At 36.3% G+C, this 25,427-nt stretch overlaps 1 protein-coding gene across 5 annotated transcripts in view; it reads left to right on the top strand.

The window, feature by feature from the left end:
* Nucleotides 1-325: 325 nt before the first annotated feature.
* The window catches only part of NCKAP1 (NCK associated protein 1), a 127,400-nt gene continuing 102,298 nt past the window's right edge, over nt 326-25,427 (top strand). For 2 of the 5 annotated variants that reach the window (XM_036743509.1, XM_036743508.1), the window contains exons 1-3: nt 551-760; nt 22,011-22,028; nt 23,083-23,193. In XM_036743509.1, coding sequence (XP_036599404.1) covers nt 653-760; nt 22,011-22,028; nt 23,083-23,193 — 237 coding nt within the window. In that variant the 5' untranslated portion in view covers nt 551-652. Of the gene's footprint in view, nt 761-22,010; nt 22,029-23,082; nt 23,194-25,427 lie in introns of all 5 variants that reach the window. The other 3 variants (XM_036743511.1, XM_036743512.1, XM_036743510.1) reach the window with 3 other exon arrangements.

Genomic DNA, 25,427 nt, shown 5'->3' with positions numbered 1-25,427 from the left:
AAGCCTCAGATGGAGGGCTCCAGGCTCCCCCTCCCTCCGCCCCTATCGAGTGGAGGAGGGAGGATTGAGGGTGGGAGCCGAATTGCTGCTCTTGCAGTTCCTCCTCCAGCCGCCGAGGGGCGCTGGGGAGATGGATCAGGTGACCCGGGTGCGCGCCTGGGGGTGGGGGGGTTGCGAGAAGCTGCCTCGTTTTGGGCCGGCCGGGAGACGCGGAGCCGCCGCTGCCGCCGCTGTCGCTGCCGCCGCCACACCTAGTGGAGGAGCCGGGGAAAGCGGCTCGGAGCTGGGGGGTGGGGTGAAAAGGAGAGCCGGGGGTGGGGACGGAAGGACGGGCGGACAGGAAGGTAGGCGGGCAGGCAGCGGGAGCCGGTGAACAGCAGCCGGGGGAAGGGACCCTGAAGCGGTGGCGGCAGCGGCGAGAGCAGCAGCACCCCCAGCAGCAGCAGCGGCCGCGGCGGCGGCGGCTCCCGTGCTCACCGGCTGGCGGGGCTGGGGCGGGCGGGCCATGGGAGCACTCTCCTGAGGCGGAGGTCGAGGGCGGGCGGGGAAGGGAGGAAGCCGAGAGCGAGCGAACGGGAGGACACGGAGCGAGGGAGGGAGCGCGGAGGCCGCGGGCCGCTGTCTGGGGAGCGGGGTCGGCGGCGGCACCACCATGTCGCGCTCGGTGCTGCAGCCCAGTCAGCAGAAGCTGGCGGAGAAGCTCACCATCCTCAACGACCGCGGCATCGGCATGCTCACCCGCCTCTACAACATCAAGAAGGTATGGACTGCCGAGGCCCCGGGGCTGCTGAGGGCGGCGGCGGCCGAGGAGGAGGCCGGCTGGGAGCGGCAGCGGCAGCCGCGGCCGCCGGCGCTCGGGGAGGGCTGGGCCGGGCCGGGCTGAGCTGAGGCGAGGGAGGACGGGGAGGTGGAGGGTGGAGGCGGCTCGGGGGAGGGAGGCCTGAAGGACGCAACCAAGGGGAGAAGATTCCCTCCGCTCCCTCCCCCCCAGCCTAGAGTCAGGGCTGGGCCCCGGTGCGGCCTAACTGCGGAGTCCGGGGAGCCTCACCCCTGGCGCGGCCCCGGCCCCTGAAGGCTGGCCGAGGAAGCCAGCAGAAGCCATTCCCCCGCTCGCCCTGGGGAGCCAGAATCGGGTTGCGGGAAGGGGCGCACCCCCCCCCCCCCAGCTGCTTCTCTTTCCAGCTCAGCGGTGGGGGCGGGGTGACCGGGACTGGGGAATGAGCTCGGCAGGAAAAGGCTGGAGGGTGGGGATGCTGGGGGAAGATAGGGAAACTTGCTTGTTCTGGAACCGCGGCGGCCACATGAAAAAGTGGGGGGCAAAAAGGCCCTTGGTGGCCCACCTAACACTCCCCAATGTTTCACTGGTTCCTGGCATTTGGGGAGGGGGTGGGAGTGAAGAAGGATGGAAAAGGAAATGGCTCACCGGATGACCCTCACCCGTCCTCACTCTGCCAGTTTCTCCTAGGCTGCTAAGAAATAGCCTTTTGAGAGGGTGTTAACATCTTAGGGAGATTTCATTTATTGAAGGTAGGGAGGAGGGAGAAGTGAGGGTGGAACTAATTTTCTCCTAATACTTAGGAGTTGTGACTCACTAGAACAGGAATAACAACCTTAACCCTGCTTTTCCTGCCACCTTCCTTTCTCCTCCAACTTAAACACATTTGGAGAAACCTAGGTTCAGATGTATGTGTTTTTTAAAGGCCACTCTTAAAAGTTGGCTATGTCTCTGAAACAAAGTCTGCAACCGTATTACCCACTATTACTACTAAATATTCTTTAATGTTTTGAATAGCTGTTTGCTACCCATTGCTTTGATATCTTCAGAAAGTCCAGGAAAGGCAAGTTGGCCTGTAGTTTAATAAAGATAGTTTTAAAGCTTCAGGTAGCTTTTTGTTTTAATCCACAACATTATGCTTATATATTCCAGGGGAAACAAACCAAAATAATAACATTTTTTTTTTTGGAAACTTAGGTAAAGTTTGCCAGTTTAGATACATTGAAGATTAATCTGTGTAGGGATCAGCTATTTCAGTTCCTAATATTTTGATTATATGTATACTTGGTTTCAGACTTTTATTACTGTTTGCCTCAAGGTTATTTGTTAATTTTAAATACAGAGTAAGACTCATTCTTTCAAGAATTGGTAACGTTAAGATAAACATTTTAACCTGTTTAAATTTTAATTAAAAAGATATGTTTCTGTAATTCATTTCATAATAGCGTTGTTAAAGGGCTGTTGTTTAAAACAGTGTTTTGATGAGAATTGCTTTTTTTCAAACGTCCACATGTGTCCAAAAGCATTCTTCCACATGTTAAGTGGAAGAGTGGGTTGTGAAGAGTTGGGTGTGAAATCTGATTGTTTAAGAGTTCTTGACTAGGGTTAGGGTTATAGGAGCATCAATAGATTTTCAGGAGGTGTGTGAACTTGATTGAGAAAAAAAAATATCTTTCACTTGAATTAGTTTACTTTGTAATCCTATCTAAAAACATTATTCTTAGAAGAGGGCCTTAGGCTTCTATAGAGAGCTAAAAAGATGCATAATACAGAAAAAGTTAAGAACTCTTGTGAGTATGAGTGAGCTGCAATAAATCTTTCTTTGTGATTTTTGTTAACGTTTGGCATAAGGATATTCCTTAACAAAATAGAACTCGAATGAAAAATGCTAATTATAAATTTTTAAAGGAAATTTATGTAGGTTAGGGATAATTTAATGTTGATGTCCGTGGTATTCACTCCATATTGAACTGAATTTACTGTGGAATCTTACAGATATTCATAAGAAACTTCAGTATTAGATGTCAGAAGAAATAGCAAGTCAAACATTACTAGAAGGTACTAAACGTGTGGTATTGTGGTTAAAGGAAATGGTCTTGTTGGTTTCTAAAAGAGGAAGTAAGAGTAGCATTAAAAGTGATTTAGCTAATAGAAATTCTGAGTGTTCTGTAAACATTTTTACATTATAAACTCAGACTTTGTAATGTTTTCTTTCACAAATTAAACATTAGTAAACTAAGTTATGGATGTTTTAATATTACATTACAAATTTTATAACTCATTACTTAGCTAAGAAGTACTATTACATTACTGTTGAAAAACTATCATTGAAATGATAAATTCAGAATATAAAAATTTGTGGTTTTGTTATGTATTTTGATTTATTACAAAAGGAAATACAGTCACAGTTTTATTTTTATTTGTTTCTATTTCATTGTTTCCTGTACAAAAAATATTGCCTTGGATTGTGAAGTGATTACATTTTGGTTTGCTGTTATTGATTAATATGGTTATGTGAATGCTAGTATATCATGTGGAATTTTAGTCTTTTAGTCCATAAAATTGTTTGTAATTCTGCCAGCACGTGGCTGAAATGTTCAAAAATCCTTCCAAAATATGAAGAAAATCATTTGCTCACCAATTATGTGACTTTTTTGGTCTCACAGTTTATACTCATCAAATAAGATTTGTAATGTAAATTCGCAAATAAATTGCTACATTACAACTTGAAGTCTGTTCTAGAATATGGTTTCAGCAAGGCTGTTAAATTAGAAAAATAGTAAGTAGTAAGATAGACTTTCTTTACAAATTGTTCCAGACAGTAGAAGTATGCTTCTCTGTATGCAACATTAATAATGGATGAATTTTGATTACTAAAGAAAATTTCATCATTTTGAAATGTGAGAAAACTCTTCCACTGAAGTCCTAATGCACTTCATCTTGATGTGGAAATGTGACCCTTGGCACTTGGAAAAATTTTTATTCCAGTAGCATATAAACTCTGCCAGGTCCTACTTAACTAAGCTAGAAGGATGCATCACATACAGGCCTATCATTGTGCTGACTGTATGGTTATCTGATAATTAACTTAGCTAAAGTTGAAGAAGTCCATCACCAGTGAGATGGCAGCTGGGTGTTGAATTTTTTTCTTTTAGCCATTGCAACTTGTTAAGGCAAAATAAGAGTTGCAGTTTGCTTTGGTGGAAGGAATGAAACTACACTGATGAGATCATGTATTATTTAAATGTTGTATTAAGTACAAGGAAGCACACACAAAAATAGTAGCATCTGTAAAACAGGGAAAAAAATATGGTTTAACATTTTAAGTTATTCCTTCATGTATTAAAAGGAAATGCAATTCTCTGTAAGGTCCCTTCTAGCTTTCAAATTCCATTATTCTCATCTCATTTCATTCTTAAGGTTAAACCGAGGCTCATAGAAGTTTGATGTAACTGGCATGTTTTCTTATTGCCAAGTTTTCCTTACCTATAAAATGACTAAAATAACCTGCCCTGCTTTCTTCATAGAATTGCTGTGAGGATCAAATGAGATAGGTATGTGAAAGAGTAAGATTACAGAGTGGACAATCATTTTATTAGTGTAGGAAACTCCCAGGTGAGAAAACTTCTACGAAAATAGGCCAACCCCTTTCTGCAACTTAGTCTTAGAAAGTTTCCTAGAGCACTGAGAAGTTAAGTAAACTTAGTTGCCCAGGATCACACATAGTTTGATTTGTGTCAGAGAAGGAACTTGAACCCCAGTTTTACCGACCAGCTTTATGTCCACTATATCTTACTACCTGTGCCATATGTGAAATCACTTTAAATATTGTGGAACACTTTATAAACATAAGGCAGTCATTTTGTTGTTTAGGAGTTTCAGCAAGTTTAAAGCAGCTGTTGGTGCATAGAAAGTGTTGAAATTACACCTGTTTCTTCCAGAACTTTGTCTCTTTCTTAAGAAAGAAATTCAGTAAATTCTCCAAACCAGCTAAAAAGACTTTCCTTTTTATTTTCAGTGTTACAGCTTTATTTTCTTTCCTGTTTTACTATACCATTGTTATGTGATCTTGCAATACTCCCATTGACAAAGAGGGCTAAACATATGTGTGTGTATGTGTATATATACATGTATCTGTGTGTGTATATATGTTTGTGTATATGTATTAGCTAAATAAATATCTGTGTATTTTCCCTTAAGAGTTCATTTGTCACCTTAGTCATATTAAGGAGTAGTGGAAAAGGACTAAAATCTAAGTATTAGTGTTCTTTTTTTTTTTTTGGAGGGAGGAAGGCAGGGCAATTGGGGTTAAGTGACTTGCCCAAGGCCACACAGCTAGTAAGTATGTCAAGTGTCTGAGGTCACATTTAAACTAAGGTCCTCCTGACTCCAGGGCTGGTGCTCTACTCACTTAGCTGCCCCAGCATTAGTGTTCTTGAGGACTCTTTAGGTTTATTTAACTATGAGCCAGTCTTAAGTATTTGTTATTTTTCCCTCCTATCTTATTTGTAATCTGTCAAAAAAAAAAAACACAATGTTTTGCTCCTGTTTTTGAGTTCTGTGCTTCCCTAGAGAAAAACAAATGAAGAACAGCAGCAAAATAAAATAGAATTCCTCATTTCTTATTTAGTGTAGAAAAAAGAAGATAGGTTTGTGAAAGAATAATACAGAGGTGTAGAAAGCAGACCTTATTCTTCCCTTGCTACTTTTTTCTTCTTTTTGTGGGGCGGAGGAAAGAATTGAGAGAAATGAATGGAGATGTTTGTAGAGGATATATAGTTTTGTATCTCTTAGCAGCAAGACTTTTGTTAAGACTGCATTAGTTCTGCCAAGTATGTGCCTGTCTTTTTACCACTGGAAAAGTGTTGCGCACAGGTAGACTGTTTACATGAGAATTTCTTGAAGATAGATTTAATTACCTTAGACTGAAGAAAATAACGTCTCTTGATAAATTTGAAACCTAAAATATATTATTTGCTTCAACAAATCATTCTGCTAAACAAATTAATAACTAATTTTTAAAAAAATCATGCTCTTTTAAAAATGCATTTTTTGTATTTATACTGGATGACTTAGGCTAAGTAAAGAGGAAAAGTAGATATGCAGAGGAGTGAATAATTTTTAAAATATATATCTTACTGATTTTGTGAAATAACATGTGTAACATTTTTTAACATTCATTTTAAAAAATTTTGAGTTTCAAATTCTCTCTCTCCTGCCCCTGCCCCTCCCCCTCCATTGGGAAGACAATCAATATATCAATTATACATGTGAAGTCATATGAAACATTTCTATATTAGCCATGTTAAAATACACATAAATAAGAAAAATAAAGTTAAGAAATTAAGCTTCAGTTTGCACTCCAGAGTTTAGTTCATCAATTTTCTTTCTGGAGATGGATAGCATTTTCCATCAAGAGTGCTCTGGAATTGTCTTGATCAGAGTAGCTAAATTTTTCACAGTTGATCATCCTTACAACATTGCTTTGCACAACTGTCAGCAACTGCATTGACTTGCCCTAGTCAATTTCCATCTTATTTCTACCTCTGAGTCATCTCTTGCATCCATTACCTCTCTGGTCAACATAGCTTTGGTCCCAAGTCATGTTCTCCCCCCCCTCCCCTAGACTATTGCAACATCCTGACTGATCCATTTGCATCAAGTCTTCCCCATTCCAGTCCACTACACACAGATGGCAAAGTGATTTTCCTTAGGGACAGGTCTGATCATGATATCCTTTTTATACTAAAACTCTTGTGGATCCCTGTAACCTTTAGGATCCAATTTAAACTCTGGCATTTAACAATGTCTTTCCTAACCTGTCATCTGTCAAGCTTTATTGTGTAGTGTACACTGTCCTGTACACGACAGTGCAGCTAAACTGGCATTCTTCATATGTTATTCTTAATCTCCTATTTCTGTGCCTTTTTTGGGGGGACTGGCTGTCAATATTCCCTGCCCAAGAAAGTGTACTACTTCATCACCTGTGCCTATAATCTCTAGTTTTCTTCAAGGCTGAGCTGCCAGTGCATACCCTTTCCTTCCAAGTTATCTTGTATCCCTTTTACATGTGTATCTATTATCTCTCTATGAAGGGCAGAGACTGTTACTCTTTTGTCTTTGTATCTCCCACTGCCTAGTTGTCTGACACAAACCAGGTATTTAATACTTACTAATTTATTGAATTTTGCCCATCATAACCTAGCTGTTTCTTAGTATTCTTTGTAATTCCGTGGCTTCCTGTAAATGATCCCAGTGCACCTGATGTGCTGAGGACCTTTTTCTGGATTTCTTGATATTTAGTGGTTACTACTGGACCACACAGTCTAGCTGTTAATCTTTGCTCTTATTATATGGTTGGTTATCTCCTTTTCTGTTTGTACATTTCTCTGGTAATATTTGTATATGACTACTCTTATACCATTTATTCTTCTTTGGAATACATTGTATTTTCCTCACGGCCTCCGTTGCTCTCTGGGTGACCCATACCTTTAATTCATTGGAGATTTGCCTTCCAGAATTTACAGCTAGCTATACAACTTTGCAAGAAGAATATTGACATATAAAGGATGGATTTTTGCTTCAGAGAAATGCTTGGGGCTATTAAAAACACAACAAAATTTCCCAAAGATAATATAGCTACTTGCCTCCTTTTCATTGTATTATTCTTAGGGTTTGACCAAGATACGTATACTTATAGAGCAATTCTGTGAGTTGTTCATCCGACTGCATATAGTAATCTGGACCAGTGTCCTTCCAGAGTCATCCAGGTTTGCAATGTTGATGTCATCCTTTGACTTATCTGTCAGTTATTTAGTCTTGTAATTTCTTTATAACATCTCTTAAATATATTGTTTCTGTTCTCCTCTCACATAGCCACCACCCTAGTTTAGGCTTTTATCATCTGGGCTTATTGCAGCAGCCTTCCAATTGTTTTTCCTGCCTCAGGCTTTGCTTCATTGTAATCTACCTTCCACATAGCTGCTAAATAACTTTCCTAAAGTATCATGTCATCTTCCTGTTAAATAAACTCCAATAGCTCCCTAGTTTCTCTAAGATCAAATATAAACCTCCTTGTTTGGCATTTGAATCTATCACTTACATTACAACCTGTCACTTTCCTACCTTTACAATCTAATTACATTCTTCCAGTTCTACAATCCAGCCATACTGGCCTACTTGATGTTGCTTGCACACGATACTCCATCTCTTAACTCTACCCTTGCACTGGAACTTTCCCATGCCTGGCATACTCTCCTTCCCAAACTTCGAATCTCAGAATCCCTGGCTTCTTTAAGTCTTACTTAGCTCAAGTGCTAATGCTTTTCTTGCCCTTTGTATCTGTTAGCACCATCCTCTCTAAAGTTATTTTCCCTCTTCAAGTATCTGGACTCTTTCTTGAGCCAACCTGCTTTTTGCTGCCCTTCTCAGTGTCTACCTTTGCATTAAGACTACTATGTAAAATTTCTTTATTTCTTCACTTTCTACATGAGATGATTTCACATAAACTGCAATTGTCATAGCAATCATTTTGCAAATGTTTGTCATGAGCACTGCAATTTCAGATGATCACACATCCCATGAAGTCACGTTTCTTGTTGCCTTTGAAGAAATGATAATCATTTCTGCCAACTTTTTTGTTTTGCCAAAGAAATTGCATTTATTTTCAGCTTTCATTTGCTGTCTAGTTTTATTTATAGCAAGTGGGTCAAAATTAATGATTTAATTCCCCTCGAAATATGATCACTAAATGAGGAAGCATTAATTTTAGCTAGCATAGTATAGTACTTGGTCTAAAATTTGCATGATTATTAGAACCTTCCCTTAGGCCTTTCTTCTGCCAGTCTGGCACTGTCAGTGCAGAGATGAAAGGGGAACTTGAGGGCCATTTTGTATTTTTCTTTGTTTCATGAGTCTCCATGGCCAGAGGATTCATTACTAAGTGGCCGGCCTACTGGTGATAAGCCCCTCAGCGCTTAGCTGGACTGGTCTGCAGAAAGTAAACTGAATCTGATAGTTGCCAGGACTACTGTTCCTGAAACCTTTCCAGCATGGGGCAGAACCTGCCAAAGCTTGTTCTCTATTGGCATAGTTTTCAAAAACCTATGGCCACCTCTTGGCCACAATAAGCATGTATAATTGCATTATTTAAAATTATGGCTAGTTCGGTATTTTGTATATTGTGGTTCTGAGTTAACTGTGAACTAATTAATGATTGATTAGCACAGAGACAGTTAATGAGGAAACATGATTTAATTTATAGAAGTAGAGAAGTTAATATGCCCAAATTTGCTTCTTTTGTGAACCTTTAAAAAAATAGAATAATAGGAAACCGCTTTCTATACTTTAGGTTGTCCAAAAAAAAAAAAACCTCACAAGGATGATATAAAAAAATGAGTTTATAAAGTTGAAGATACTTGGGCCTACTGACTGATAATTTATTCAGGTATTTTGTACAGTATTTGCATTATCTGGATCTAATTAAAATCTGCTGTTCCCCTCCTCCTCCATCCCCTTCTTTTGCTACTTCGATAGCAATCACAGTAAATACAATTCCAGCCAGTTCTTCTTTTTAATTCTTTATTAGAAATAAGGAATGCCTCATAGGGAGCAGGCATATGGTGGGAAATGGAGGTAATTTCAAAACAAAAGATATCAACTTAAAATATTTTTAAAATAAATACCTCTCCTTACAATATTTATCTGCCTAAAAAATCTTTATCATGAACCAGAGTAAGTTAAAAATTAACCAGAAATTCCTACATATTATTGGCAGTGGTTATTTTTAGGGAAAAGCAAAAATCCTTTTCTAGAATGGCCATTATTTGCCACCAGTAGGAGTAAAGATGGTTAAACTTTCTCAACTCATTATTATTGATGTGTAGCATATGTATCAATATGCTACCCTTTTCTTTTAAAATACTTGAGATTTTTGCTTTTTCTTTATTTTCCCTCTTTTTTAGAGACTAAGTCTCCCTATCTCACCAGCAGCCACTGGGCTGGAAGCACAGCAGCCACTAGGGCTCAGTCTACTACTTGATGGGAAGGGGGAGAGAGCTTTTACTTACTCTATTTCTGACCTGTGATGGATTGCCCCTTAAGTAGTTTGGTGGCCAACTCTAGCCTCCAAGCCTCCCCGTATTGGTGCCAGACTTAAACACAGACACCCAATTAGCTTAGCGTGCTGCAGGTCAGAACTCCCAAACTCAAGCGATCTATTAGCCTCAGCCTCCCCAGTAGCAGAGATTAAAGGGGTTAACCACTAGTTCCCACCAGTGAGAGTGAGAGAGTAAATATGTGTCTGTGTGTGTATTAAAAACACCTTTCTCTCTAAGAGTGAATCTGTTATATTTGAACTTTGTTTTCAAAATTGGTTTCAAGTGCCTTACTGTTTAAAGGATCATAGTTTTCAGAATGGAAGGGACTATAGACTACTTCAAATCCAAGCCCTCATTTTGTGGATGAAGAAACTGAGGCCTAGAGAGATTAAATCGGTTGCCAAAGTCACAGAGGTAGTAAGTTTCTAAAGCAGAATTTGAAGCTGGGTCTTTCTGATGTCAAGTCCAGGTCCCTGAAAGAAGCATTTTAATTCTTTTCAATCCATATAATTAAGACCAAAGAGTGAAATTTCTGTTTTACAGAATTCTCTGTGCTATCAGGAAGAAAAGTGAATTAGAGCTTTTTAGATGTGCAAATCCAAAGAAGCATCCATTTATTTTGTAGGAATGGTTTTTCCCATTTACTACTGATTTTTTTTTTTTTAGTAATTTGTGAAATGTCTGGATAGAGAGCCTATTTATCATATTTCAATGGACAAGAGCAAGTATTAATAGTAGAAGCTTCTATTTAGTCATGGGGATTTAATAAACTAGCAAGAAGATTTTAAAATATGTACAAATTTATTCAGTTCTTGAAAATTTATTCATTTTAAACTAATAAATGTTTCCATATCTGGTTTACTGTTTTTACTTTTAGTGTAGCTTTTCTGAAAATAATTGTGCTTTAAAAACATGCAAAATTTTTAAAGATTGTGTTTATAAATAGGACCAAGCAGTACCAAAGAAAATTAACATAATGTCTTTACGGAAGAAAAACAACTTTAGAGAAGAAATGAATATAAAATAGAATCATTATTTTGAACCTGTAGAAAATACAGATTCTATTTAAGGAAAACAAAAAAGAAAATACAAGTTATTTAACTAGTAATAATTTTCCTAGTACTAAAATTTATTTCAATATATGATGGGTCTCTGATTCTGAGGGTTTGTATGCTCACTCTGCAGATGCAAATCATAGCTGTATTATGTTTAACGAAAGCTTTTTTAAAATTATTGAGACCACAACATGTAATCATTTGGGCCCTGTTCTGATGGTGAGCCTTTACAAACATAATCAACTAGTCCTTCAGCTAAGATCCAAACTTAAAGCTTATCTAGTTGACTGCAGCATTTACCTGAGTTTAGGTTGCAGGGTAACAAACTTAAGGAGCCCAAAGTCATCTTAGCATCATGATGAGTCATCAGGATAGAATTTCAGTGGAGGACTTCAATTACAGAGTTATGTATAAAATTTCTACCTACCTAGAATATGTTTTGTCCTTAATTTTGAAATGGAATATTTCATATTTTTGTATTTTAAATCAACTTATGAAAATATTCAATAGAAATATAGTATAAAATTGTATATCAAAGATTATTATACCAAGTTTTATTAAGTAACCATCCCAATAATACATAGGAATTTCTGGTTAATTTTTAACTTACCGTGGTTCATGATAAAGATTTGTTAGGCAGATAAATATCGTAAGGGGAGGTGTTTATTTTAAAAATATTTTAAGTTGGTATCTTTTGTTTTGAAATTACCTGCATTTCTCACCATATGCATGCTCCCTATGAGGCATTCCTTATTTCTAATAAAGAATTAAAAAGAGGAAAAAAACCCAAATAATCAAAATATCAAAAAAGTCTGTTCTTCTAGCAGAATTTTTTCATATCTATTCTTTGAGACCCACCATAATTGTTATAATATCACAGCATTCAATTTAAATGGTTTTTGTTCTTTCCATTTACATTGAAGTAGTCATTTTTTATATTGTTTTCTAGGTCCTGCTTCATATGGCTTTAGTTCATACGAATTACTTCATGTTCAGAGTTTTCTTTCAGCAAGTAATATTTAATCTCAATGATGTGACACAATTTGTTTAGCCATCCCCAACCAATAGGCACCTACTTTATTTCTAGTTCTTTGCTACCATAAAAAAGTATAACAATAAATATTTTGGTGTAAATGAGGCCTTTATTTTTGTCACTGACCACCTTGGGGTAGATGTCTAGTAGCAGAATTTCTTGGTCAAGGGTATAGATATTTTGGTCACTTTCTTTGCAGAATTCCAAGTCACTTATTAGTGTGTCAATATTTCCATGACCCCTTCTTCCAACATTGACTGCTTCAAGGAACAATATTTAAAATTTTGAAAATAGTAAATTGTTTTAAAGTACTTGAATTGCTATGCTGATTTTTACTAAGGTACTCATTTGCCTATACTCTGGTGGATAGAGTGCTGAACTTGGAATCAGGAAGACCTGGATTCACATTCTACATTTGGCACTTACTAGCTATGTTAGGAGGGTCAAGTCACTTGAACCTCAGTTTCCATGTCCATGAAATGGAGTTAATAACTTGAAATATCTACTTCACAGATATAATATTTACAAAACATTTTTTAAGCCTTAAGCATTATATAATATCACTGTTTTAGCTTAATTTTCTCATCTATGAAATGGTGATAATAATAGCACCTACCTCCCAGAATGGTTGTGAGAATCAAATGAGTTAACCTATATAAAGTGCTTTGCAAAGTCAAGCTATCACCGTGAAAGTCCAGAAGACTCAAGTTCAAATTTGGCATCCGAGCTTACTGTATTACCCTGGACAATCCACTTAAATTGTCTGTACCTCAATTTCCTCATGTATAGAATGGGAATAATAATAAAAATTACCTCCCAGGGTTGTTGTAAGGGTAAAGTGAGATAATATTTGTAAATCTCTTTGCAAACTTTAAAGTGCTACAAAAATGCTAGCATTATTAGTAAGTAGGTTGAGGTGTACCTGTCCTCATCAATACTTTATAGGTTTTTAAAAATTATTCTGCATAAAATTGCAAGAAGGGTATCTTTTAAAAAAAAAACTAGTTCAGATGAACTTTCCTTTTATTTTGTGTTAATGAGTTGTTTTTTTTTTAAATTTTACATACTATTGCAACAAAGTTACATTTATTTTTAAAAATCATGTAATTCAGGTGAACTTTCTTTTTTATTGTAGTTTAATTAGTAAATTGGATTTTTTTTTAAGGCAATGTGAATTGCCTGTGATTTTCTTGGTGTAGGAAACTTCCATTTGGAAACTATTTATCAAAGCCCTTTGACAACTACTCTGCTAATTAGTGTGAGAGAAATTTTTGCCTGTGGCAATGGAGAGGTTAAATGACTTAGAGTCACTTTTCCTGTAGTGGTCACATAATAGAAATAGATAGGGATTCTGGTTTTCTTGTCTCTGAGGCTGACGCCCTCTCTCCACTGTTCTATGCTGCCTCTCTTACTTTATCATATATTTGAAATAGGCATTGCCAGGAGTTACATGTATGTTATGTAGCCTTTGTAGTGAGGTTTTATAGAATTTAAATGTGACTGTTTCAAATTTCACAGTTTATTCTGAATGGTACATTCTGGTTATATCTATTAGCAACTTCTTGCGGTACTCCCCATTCCAAACAATTTAATAGTACAACATAAAGATTAAACTGCACTGAAGGAGGATTGATCTCGTAATAACTTTTTTTTTTCCCATGCACAGTTTTAATTGTCATTTTGGTTACTGTTGGCATCCATTGTCCTTTGGATCAAATATAAATTTCTATATATATTCAGCAGAATAGTGTACTTAATTGGTAAAAAACAGGCTTCTGTAAGTAGATACCTAATAATGTTTTTATGGAATGCACATACATTAGTAAGTGTCCAGTAAAAGTCTTTTGGACAACTGAATGACTGTCCTAAAATATTGCCCTTAGCAGTCTCTTCTCTTTCATTCCAACCTAGGTGTGTTTTGTGGCCAAACTGGGTTCATTTTTACCTTGTGTGCTTGGAGATCAGTCCTTCAAATTTGAATCAGTCCATTCCCATAAAAAGCAACTAAATATAGTAGAAAGGGTATTGTATTTGGAAGACACCTGGGTTTGAATCTCATTTGTTACATTTATTAGATGGATGATCAAGGGTAAGACACAGCTTCTCTGAGCCTCAGTTTCTTCATCTATTACATGGAGCTAATAATAGCTCTACTACCTACATGTCCCGTGGTTATCATGAGGGTCAAATGAGACAGCCATTGCTTTGTAAACCTTAAAAAGCTGTTAATAACTGTTATTATTTATCAGTCTTTGTTAAATTAGGCTAATGACATAATAATTTTTCTTATCAAACCCTGACCATAATTATAATCCCATAAATTTACAATCCCATCGAGGAGAAATGCCATTTTGCTTTAAAATGCATTTTTTCTCTTGATTACTTATTGGTTCCTTTTAATCTTCCTATACTTTAAACTTCAGGGTAAGGTTTTTAAGTGTATATACTCTATAATACAGAATCTGTTAAAATGCTGTGTATCCTAGGAGTGATAACAAATACTTTTTATCTCTTTCTGAAAAGAATGTCACAAGATTCAACAAGGTTTCATTTTTTGGCAGAAGTGGGTAATAAATAAAGGATGTCCCAAAAGTCTTAGTGCAGTTTTAAGCTTTAATAACTTAAGAAGTATAAGTGCTGCTAACATTAAAAAGTCATTTGAAAGGTTAATTATTTAAAAATTTAAAAATTTTTTTGTTTCTTATTAAAATTGTACATCCTCCTGATCAAAAATGTATGTCCATTTTTAGTGCGAGAGCACTGGTTTTTTTTTTTTAAATGACCTACAAGGAAAAGAAAATGGCATGAAATATAAGTATACTAATCCATGCATTGACAGTGAATAAATAAACCTTTGACTGGTACTTAAACCTGACTTCTGAAGGCCCAACCCTGCCACTAGGTAGCTATGTCACCTTGGGCTGGTCCTATAATTTTTCTGGTCCTCACTCATTTTACTTCCTTGTAAAATGAAAGGGTTGAACTGTGTGACAGAAGGCCCTTTCAGCTCTTAACATTCTATTCTATGAAGTATTAGTCCTCACGGCATTGATACCAGAGAGGTACAGGCAGCATAGTATAGTGAATAGTGTTGGATTTAGTAAAGAAGACCTGGGTCTAAATCCCATCTTGGACCCTTCTAGCTTATGTGACTCTGGGCAAGTTGCTTTGATACTTGGTTTACTCATCTTTAAAATGTATAAAAAGAGTACGTCTTTTACAGGATTATTGTGGGATTAAATGAGATCATGTTTTTAAAGAATTTTGGCAAAACCTTTAAGTGACTATATAAATGCAAATTTAAGTCTTGAGCCTAGCAGGGAGGGGGATCTGATAAGTGTCATAGATATAAGCAGCTAAACTCATATTTTTATACTTCAGGATTTACAAAAGAGATATATGTTTCTCTGCTAGTGACAGTGCAAGTATTATCCCTATTTTGCAAATGAGGAAAATGGGCCTCAGAGAGGTTACTTTACTGAGGTCAGATGGAACCACTCTAATTCTATCCTTGCAATACTAGATCTGGGAAAAACCCTCAAGATTCAACGTCTTCATTTTTCGGAGGAAATGGAAGTTCATTTAATAAGAAGTGAAATGATTTGCTCATGGTCACGTGGCTAATTAGTAGAAGAGTCTAGGACTAGAACTGTTTAATCTAGTTCTCTTTTTTGTGTACCACAGTGAAACTGAAGCAGAGTACGATGGTACAGCAGTAGATAAATTCGTTTCTTTGACTATTTTTCAAATTAATAGGGAAAAAATCCTCAAGGTTTCCAGCCCCTTACTAATTAGAAGTACTTTATTGGCATGGACAAAACAATAACAAACAAACATTAGGCATTTTGTTTCCAAATAAACATATTATTTAACTGAACAGCATAGTTCTATAGAGACAATAATGGTGTTTCTGTTTATCATTTCATATTTGTAGCACCCTGCCTTGTGAGTCAATACTTCATCTTTGTAGAGGACAAGAAAGTACTAAAAATTTAGGTCGAGAAGGCACTATCTGGGAGATACAGAAAGCAAGTAGGGTATAATGAGTTCAGATAGCATATGAAACTCAAGGTCGACAAAGTAAAGAAAGGACAAATGGAACAACAAGAGCAGATTTAGTGAACAGGGCTTGATTGCTGATCAGTAATCAGTCATTGGCTTTCTGGCCTAATTTTTGGCTCCTTATTAAAATATTATTCTTAGCATCTCTGAAAGCACTTAAAGCTTGTTTGACTAAGAAAGTGGTATAATCTTTGGCCAAGGAAAATTTGGTGGAAGATTGATTTTATAGGGGTGAAATAAGCTTTTTTTTTTTTTTTAAATGAGTCTGGTTTTTAATATGTTGAATTTGAGGTGATGGTGAGACATCCAAGAGAAAATGTCTAAAGGGTAACTGTTGTAAATGTGAGTTGGAGTTCCACTAAGAAAAATGAGATGCAATGTACAGATTTGGGATAGAATGGATTCCTTTTAGTTTGAGCTTTGATTATTGGAGTATTCTGATTAATTTTTTTAACTATTTACTCTCCTGCCTTCTTTCCTCATTGTAAGGTTGTTATAACCAGAATATACCCTTCTAGTTATAGTAATATTATCATAATGAAGCATAGACACCAGCATTTGTTCTCAGCCATGGAAAGTATTTCTGACACAAAAACCTCTTTGGCATGGGATTCTTAACCCGGGGTCTATAAACGTAAAAAAATTTTTTTTTCAACTACTTTGGTGTAAATGGCTTTCTGTGTAATGCTATGTATCTTCTGTATTTTAAAAACATTTTGATAAGAGGCTTCATTAGACCGCCAAAGGGGGCCATGACATGCAAAAAGATTAAAACCCTCTGATTTATGATGTAGAGAAAAACTACTTAAATGAGTTGAGTGGGTTGATTTGTCATTTTCCCCTCCACCCCTCAAGAATGTTGCATACAGTACTGGTTTACGGTATGTATGAATTGAAGGTTTGATCTAGGGTGTAATTATGGACATTAGTGTTTGAAACAGAAATAAGTGCTTGAGAACTTAGTGCTTGAGGATAGTGTATTTAACTCTTAGAGTAAGTGAAATTACCATCTTCAGAAGCACTGCTTTTGGTTATACATCAGTGTACACAGATATATGTGAGTATCATGCATGGATAGTCATCTTGAGAGGCCTTCTAAAGACTTTTCTCTAAGATGGTTGCCTAAGTAGCAGTAAACTTCTCAGTTTCCATACATCTACCCCAGCAGAAACCTGAACCTTACACCAGACCAAATAATGATCAACAATTCAAAAAAGAAACTGTAGTAAATGAATTCTCCTACCACAGAATTGCACAAAAAGCAAACCAGAAGCCTGTGGGCATTGGGAAAGGAGGCTGCCAGCACCAGTAAAGGCCTATAGCATCCCAGTATGGTCATAGAAGGTTAAAAGATATATGCAAGAAAAGACAATGTTCCCCCACCCTTCGAGGCTAGAGTGGTTGGAGACCCACAGCAGGGATTTTGGAAGCTCTAAAAAGTGGTAGTGACCAATATGACCCAGTAATGCGAAGAACAGGGCAGTCCAAGCATAGGAGCTCTCTGGTCCCTGGAGAGGCATTTGAGGGCCCTTACTGAACCTCAGAGATTGGGGGAAGAGGTGAAGAAGCAGGTCGAACCCCAGGAGATATGGAAGTCAGTGCAGGAACTTGGGTGACCCAGGATAAGGCCAAGCAGGTCTGTTCTGTCATCTTACTGAAAAGCCCAGCAAGGGTTGGAGCCTGGTCCTGGAACAAAGCTCCAATTCTGGAACTAAAGCTGGAGAGAGAAGTTAACTCAAAGACATGGTACCATTATAAAAAAATTACTGAAGAGATGCCCCAGAATCCAGGCTAGCAAGAGAAAGTAACTCCATAACACCTCCAAGCAGTGACTGAAAGGGAGAGGAATGGATTTATCACAAGCTAAATAGAGGAAATTAAGATAGAGTAAGGAAAAAAAAAGCTCTTTAGGAAAGAATTGTAAGAAGAATAAATAGAAGAGAACATGGAAAACCTTACCTAAGTAGTGGATTCCCTGAAAATTATAGAACAAATAGAAATCAGTTATTCCAGGAGAGAACAAGAAATATTAGAACAAAATCAAAAGATGAAAACAGAGTTTTAGAATCATTAGACACCCTGAAAGCCATAACTTAAAAAACAAAAAAAAATCTGCACACAGATTCTGTATTTGAAGAAATCATAAATGAAAATGAAATGATGATTGATCTGATCTCATACAACTGCAGGGCAGAGTGAAGATAGAAAGAATCCTCCAATCACCTCCTAAAAGAAACCCCCAGAAGTTAAAGTCTCAGGAATGTAGCAGCCGAAACCTACAACTTCAAATAAAAACATTCAGAAAAAAAGGTGTTTATGTACCAAGGAACCAAAGGCAGACCTACTATTTTCCAGGCAGTGTGCTAAGTGCTATATAGATATTATCTCATCATCCTCGATTTTACAATTGTAGAAATTGAGGCTGTTGGAGACTGTGACTTGCTTGGGGTCACATAGCTAGGAAGTTTCTGAGGTGAGAACTGAATTCAGATCTTCCGAGCTGCTTTAGGTGAAAAGAGAATTATAGACTTATAATCAAGAATATTTGATCCTGCACAGCTGAGAATAATTCTACAGGGATAGAAATGGAACTTTAATGGACTAGAGGATTGCAGGCATTCTGATGAAGAGGACCAGAGTTGAATAGGAACTTTAAATTCAAACACAAAAGTCCAGAGAAACCTAGAAAGATAAATTTATTTTAGTAATTGGAAAGTGTGTGGTGGTAACATAGAATGTTAACATTCTAATGGAGAAAAGTGGCATGAGATAGAAATTTATGGTTTTGTATATAATCCTCATTTATATATGGAAATGCTCTAGATTTTTTTTTTTTGGTGTTTAAATTCAGAATAAAAAAAATTAAGGAGGTTTTCTAGCCCATTATGTTTAGCAATGCCAAGCTTATGAAGTGCTAAGAAAAAGAAATTCCACTGACTTTAAGCAAATTCTTATGTTGATGTTAAAATTTCGTTCTTGCCTAGTCTATTCAGTGTGAGGCAAGTTCATCCTGTCTTATCTTTAAACAGTTGCTTGAGACAGCCAGAGGACACAGTGGATAGAGTGCCAGATCTGGAATCAGGGAGACTTATCTTTCTGAGTTCAAATCTAGCCTTAGACACTTACTAGTAGAGTGACAAAATCACTTAACCATATTTGCCTCAGTTTCCTCATCTGTAAAATGAGCTAGAGAAGGAAATGGCAAACCACTTCAGTATCTCTGCCAAGAAAATACTAAATAGGGTCATGAAGAGTTGGACTCAGCTGAAAGTGACTGAACAGCAAAACACAATTGCTTATACTCTTTTCTCTTAAGCTCTTACATGTTATTATGGGGAATAGGGATTTCTGGTTTATCAAATATTTTCATTTTCATGCTCAAAGCAGCTTTAGTGGCTCCTTGTTGTCTTTAGGATAAAATACAAACTCCTGGCATTTAAAATCCTTCAGTCTCTCTCCGGCCTATCATTCCAGGCTAATTACACATTATGCCTTCTTCTTCAGTCTAAACACTAGCTAAACTAGGCTACTTGTACTTAGCATGTCCCTTCTCTTTACATTTGGACATTCTAACATACCCTGCCCCCTATGCCTGGAATCTTTTCCTTGCTCAGCTTTCCCTCTCAGAACCCATAGAAAAGAGGCCTTTACTGATTCATCCAGGTGTTAGTGGGTAAAACTACTACTATTTTGTTATTAAAACATTTGCTAAGTGGTTATTACTAAGTGCTGGGGGTGCATGTAAAGGCAAAAACAGTCCCTGCCCTTTTAAGGACCTCACATTCCAATGAGGGAGACAATGCGTAAATAACTACGTATATACACAGGGTAAATGGAAAGTAATTTCAAGGGGAAAGGCCACCAGCTGCTAGGATGGGTGAGGTGGGGAAATATTGACTAAAAGAGGCTTCCAGCAAAAGATTAGATTTGAGCTGAATCTTGAAGGTAGCTGGAGAGAGCAGTCCACACAAGGGAGCAGCATTGCAAAGGCAGGGAGAGTTGATGTTAAATGTATAATAAATAGCAGGTAGGTCATTATAGTTAGATTGTAGAGCATGTGGAAGGGAGGAAAGTTGAAGTGGACTGGAAAGGTAGGAAGTGGTCAGGTGCTTAGAATGCCAAATGGAAGGCTTTATACTTGATTTAGAAAGTACTAAGGATTCACTAGAGTTTATTAGGGAGGAGGCATGGACAGACCTATGCTTTAGAAAAATCACTTTAGGATTTTGCCTGGATGATTGGAATGGGAAGAGGCAAGGAGACAGTTAAAGACTGTTGAAATAGTCCAGATAAGAAGGCCTGATATGTGGTGGCTTTGTGAGTGTAGATTGTATGCAGGGGATGTGAAGATAGAAATAAAACCTAGCAACATAATGGACACGTGGGGTGAGTGAGGAGTTGAGTTGATGTCAAGGTTGGGTGACTGGGTGGATAGTAAATAGGGAGTTTGGAAGAGGTTGAGAAGTTGGGAGTGTGGGAATGGAATTAGGGAAGATTAAATCTCATCACGTGTTTTGAGATGCCCATAGGGATATCCTTATTCACCTGTTTATTTGTTACTTCACCCCAGCAGGATATAAATTCTTTAGTAGCAGGTACTGTTCCATTTTTATGTCTTTTTATTCTTTATGCTTGGCACTAAATAGCTTCTTAATAAATATTGTCCTCTGATTGCAAATGGAGCAATCTCTGCACGTGTACTACGTCACGAGTCACTCTTTAAAAAAATTATAATAGTAGATTTAATGTTACTACATAAATATACTTTTTAACTTTTGGGAAGGCACTTCAAAATCTTGGTCTATCTCAAAGTTGTCATCATGAGCACCAGTTATCATTGGTGTTCAGATTGTTAGAAAGAGTGCTGCACTTAATAGTCTTAGGTTCAAATAGCTCCTCAGTCGCTTGCTACCTTAATACGTTGCTAAGTCTCTTAGAGCCTTGGTTTCTATATCTATAAAATAGGGATATTGATACTTGTCCTACCTACTTCAGAGCATTATTACACTGTGAACCTTAAAACATACAAATGAGAATTATTGAACCATAGGTGTTGAGAAGTAAGCTCCTTAAGGGGAGAGACTATGTTGTTTTGTCTTTATATCCCTTGTGCGTAGCAGTACCTAGACATTCAGGCACATAGTGGGCATTCAGTAAATATATGTTGAATTGATAGTGATTTTTCCATGATGCCATTCTAAACATTCTAGATTACTATGCATTTATGTATTTTTTGAGAGTAGGTAGGTATCTGTGGCAGCAGGTGTATAAGCTAGATAAAATATTTTAAGTTTTTTAAAGACATACCAGAATATTTTAAACGAAAATAACTAATATATTTTTAATAATCAAGATAAAATAATGGGAAACTTCATAAACTCATGTTAGCATTGTTAGAAATTTCCAAGTTAGAGATTTCTTGGAACTCTGTTTTGTGTGACTATACTAGTTAATCACAGTAATTTTAACTTGCACCCCAGCTTTCATTTGGAGAAAATAGAAATGTTTGCATTTAATTTTATACTTTTGGAATTGGTTTTGAAAGGAAAATTAGGTGATGCTTGAACAGAATCTCTTCAGTTTGATGGGAGTTTAAGAAATACCCATAACTGTTTATTTTTGTTCTTGGCTACCGTTCTTTTTAAGGTATGTAAAATTTCACTGATAGTTTCCTGTTTTCATAGTTGCATGTAGTATGTTAATTTTCCCTTTACACTATCGTTTTATTGGTTTACAGAGGCTTTATAATAATTTGGTATACTTTCTGAGAAAATCTCCAGTATTTATTTACATGAAATATATAGCACTAGTAATATAAATATGTATTCTAAAATGTTGCTAATTGTAACATACTATAACCTTACAGTTGTTTTTACTATCCATGATCTTCACTGCATTAGTTCTCTACTGAAACGTAACGCATGTCATAGTTTGACAATCTTTGTTTATATGTAATTTTCTCTCTTTTTATTACAATGCTTCCCCAGCAAGGACAAGTTTGGAAGGTTTGCAAAGCTTTTCACCTTCCCTCTGCCCGCTTGCCCGCTTTCAGATCAGTTTCATGTTTCATGACTTCTATCTCTGTAATCCACAACACAGCCATAGAAATCAGTGAAGAGAGGGAAATAAATTTCCTCACATGCAGTATAGAGAGAAAACCTTGCAAAGACTACACCTACTTTTATATGCAATAGGAATACAGTATGAGAGACATTAAATATAAGTACAATTTGTCAAAAATTATCTTTTCAGGAAGATAATTTTCAACATCCAATTACCAAACATTTAATTACTTTTTGGAGAAATTTAAACTATGAAGCATTATGCAAGATTCTCTTTATCATTTGTGTTCGTGTTGTTTAGAAACACAGTAATAACACACATTCAGGTTTTAGGCCACAGAGAATGTTATAGTGCTGATGTGATCCAATGAAATTCTGAATATTTCTGTTTTGTCTGTGCCTATCTGAGATTAGACATAGAATAATTTTACTAGAAACTATCTATAACCTATTTATGTGTTCAGAAGAGCAGTCAACACTTCAGCATTATAAAGATGATCCTAAGAGTTCCCAGCTTCCAAAACTAGCTATGCTGATACAGAACTGGTTAAACGAAGGAGAAATATTCTGAAAAGAGAGAAATTTAAACATTGATTGCTTTTATTTTTAATCACATAGGGCACATTAACATGCCTAGTACTCTAAAGATGACATTTAATTTTCTAACAGTTTATTAGCTTCAGATGAATACAATCCTACCTCAAATAGAAGTAAAATCTTTTTCTTTTTTTAGGACTGAGCTTTTCCCCTCACTGCTGTTCTGCGCTAACTGCTTTGAAACTTCCCATGCATTTTTTTCAGTAGAAGAACATCTCTGTACTGTCTCCCATTGCATATTTCAGCTGTGACAATCCTTGCACTTTGCCTATTCATTTTATCACCTGCTCACTAAAATATATATATCTTTCTAGTTTTTGTTTGCAGATTTACTACAATTACTTGTTTTTTAGATAGTAGATATATTTCACATTTTATCTTATTACTGTTTTTTTTGTAGGCATGTGGAGACCCGAAAGCAAAACCATCATATTTAATTGACAAAAACCTGGAATCTGCTGTGAAATTCATAGTCAGAAAATTTCCTGCTGTAGAGACTCGCAACAACAATGTAAGTATCCTAATCCTACTTTCATAATATTTTATTCTACCTCTTCTCAGGAAAAAACCCCCAATCATTTGTTTTTGTTTTAATCTTTATCAAGTTCTATATTTCTTTTTCATATATTAATCCTATACTTCTGTAGGTTTTAAGAAACAATTTCTCTGAGGCAGAAAAATATGACATACTGCCTTTTTATAACAGAAAATATGAGGCAAATTTTTTACTTATTTTTACTTACAAAGAGCAGGGAATAAAAATGTATTAGTCCGCTTCCAGCATCTTGAATACCTACCTGGAAATTTTTCATTTTAGCTGAAACCTATTAATGCTCTGTTTTTGAACTCATACATAATTAGTAACTTATTTTTGCTAGAAATTTCATATCTATTTGGAAGATATATTTGTTCTTTTAGTAATTTTATACTATAAAGTTTAAATTTTTAAACAAGTAATATATTAGGAAAAATATTGAGTTGGAAAGTATCTTTAATATGGAATTAGTGGAAAGTGAATTGTAGGATACTTTGTGAAAATAATTTTATTACTTTCAGTGACTTTGCTTTTTTGCATGTTTTCCACATTAAGCTTTGCTTCCTTTATAATCTTTTAATTTACTTTAGAGTCCTTAGTTTTTTTATTTCCTCATATTTCAGTCGTTCTTTAATATTTATACATCTGTTCTTGAATTTTGTTCCTCAGTAAGTTCAGTTTTATTTTAATTTCACTTTAGAGGTACAAAACATTTTTATATATATTATTTAATTTGACCTTCATAGCAACTCTGTGGGGTAAATAGGGCAAGTATAATTATATCCCTTTTGCAGATGAAGTAATTGAGACCTTGACAGGTTGTGTATTTCCTAAGGTCACTAACTATGATGTCTTAGTACTGGTGTATTGAATCCATCTCTTCTGTCTCTAATTTGATCTCTTATGATAAGTTTCCATTTAATATATATCATATCACCTCTTATTTACTCAATCTGATTTGTTCATGGAATGATTATATTTCTATATTAACTAACTTCATGATAACTTCACATTCTGTAGTAAAGCTTCACAAATTCAGTGGTGAGGTGGGAGGAATACTGTCAGAAATAGTGAAAAGTATGAATTATATAATGCTTTATGAAAGTAATCTAATTATTTTCATGTACATGTAATAACTCTAGGATTACCTTGTGTTCCTTAAAGTAGAAATCCTGTTTAAATAGATAAATATGACTTATAATTATTAACTAAAAGTTATCAGTCTTAAGCTCTGTTGGACTCTGGCTATAAATAGGTGATTTGAAAGTGCTTATTTATACTCTTAATTTGCTTAGCAACCGCTTTTTCACAGAAAGTAGTATTTAGTGGATTTTCTTATTCAAATGATGACAGACTCCAAATTAATGAGATTTTGCTATATCCCTACTAATGTTCAGTTTTGTATACAGTGTTAGTACATATTATTAGTGTGGTTGAAGCTTTTCAAAAACATTATCTTTCATTTTCATTTTTTCCTGCCTCTAGTGGTATAGCCATTGTTAATTGTGTTTATTGTTTTAAAATTTCCGTATTCAAATGCTTAGAGAGTTTTGCCTTTAAGATATTTGTTAATAATCAGCAAGAGCTTATTGAACACTTTTATATTTCCACACTAGTTTGGTGAAACAGCAGGGTCCTTATTCTTTGTGTGGAAACTATTAAGAAAGGTTAGATTTATTTTTAAGGGGGGAGTGCTAGATTAGTTTGGGATAGGAATGGAATTTCTGCAGCTTTTATCTGCAAATTCCTTTAAAATTTCACATGAACCCCCAAAGTCAAATGAAGTATCCATTATAGTACAGTACTTTGAGATAGTCTTTAGTATTTTATGTTGAATATTGGCTGCTTTGTATCTGTGTCCTGAGGAATGAAAAGAGTGTGTGTGTGTGTGTGTGTGTGTGTGTGTGTGTGTGTGTGTGTGTACGCATGCCACCCATGTCTCTTTACTTGAGGCAATATTAATGATATATAATATAATGATATATAATATAATATATAATATAATATAATGCCACCCATGTCTCTTTACTTGAGGCAATATTAATGATATATAAGAAATAGCTTATATTTGGAATTTAAGATTCTGTTAACATCACCAGTGGTCAAATACCAAATAAATTCGAGGAATGGGAGGATTAACCTATGGATTTTATTTGCTAGATGAGGACTGGTCCAGAAGAACCTGTCTGGTACACTTTTGAATCATCTTT

The sequence above is a fragment of the Trichosurus vulpecula genome, chromosome 2 (genome assembly GCF_011100635.1).
Source record: "Trichosurus vulpecula isolate mTriVul1 chromosome 2, mTriVul1.pri, whole genome shotgun sequence".
NCBI classification, from domain to species: domain Eukaryota; kingdom Metazoa; phylum Chordata; class Mammalia; order Diprotodontia; family Phalangeridae; genus Trichosurus; species Trichosurus vulpecula.
This window is presented reverse-complemented; position numbering and strand designations above follow the sequence as displayed.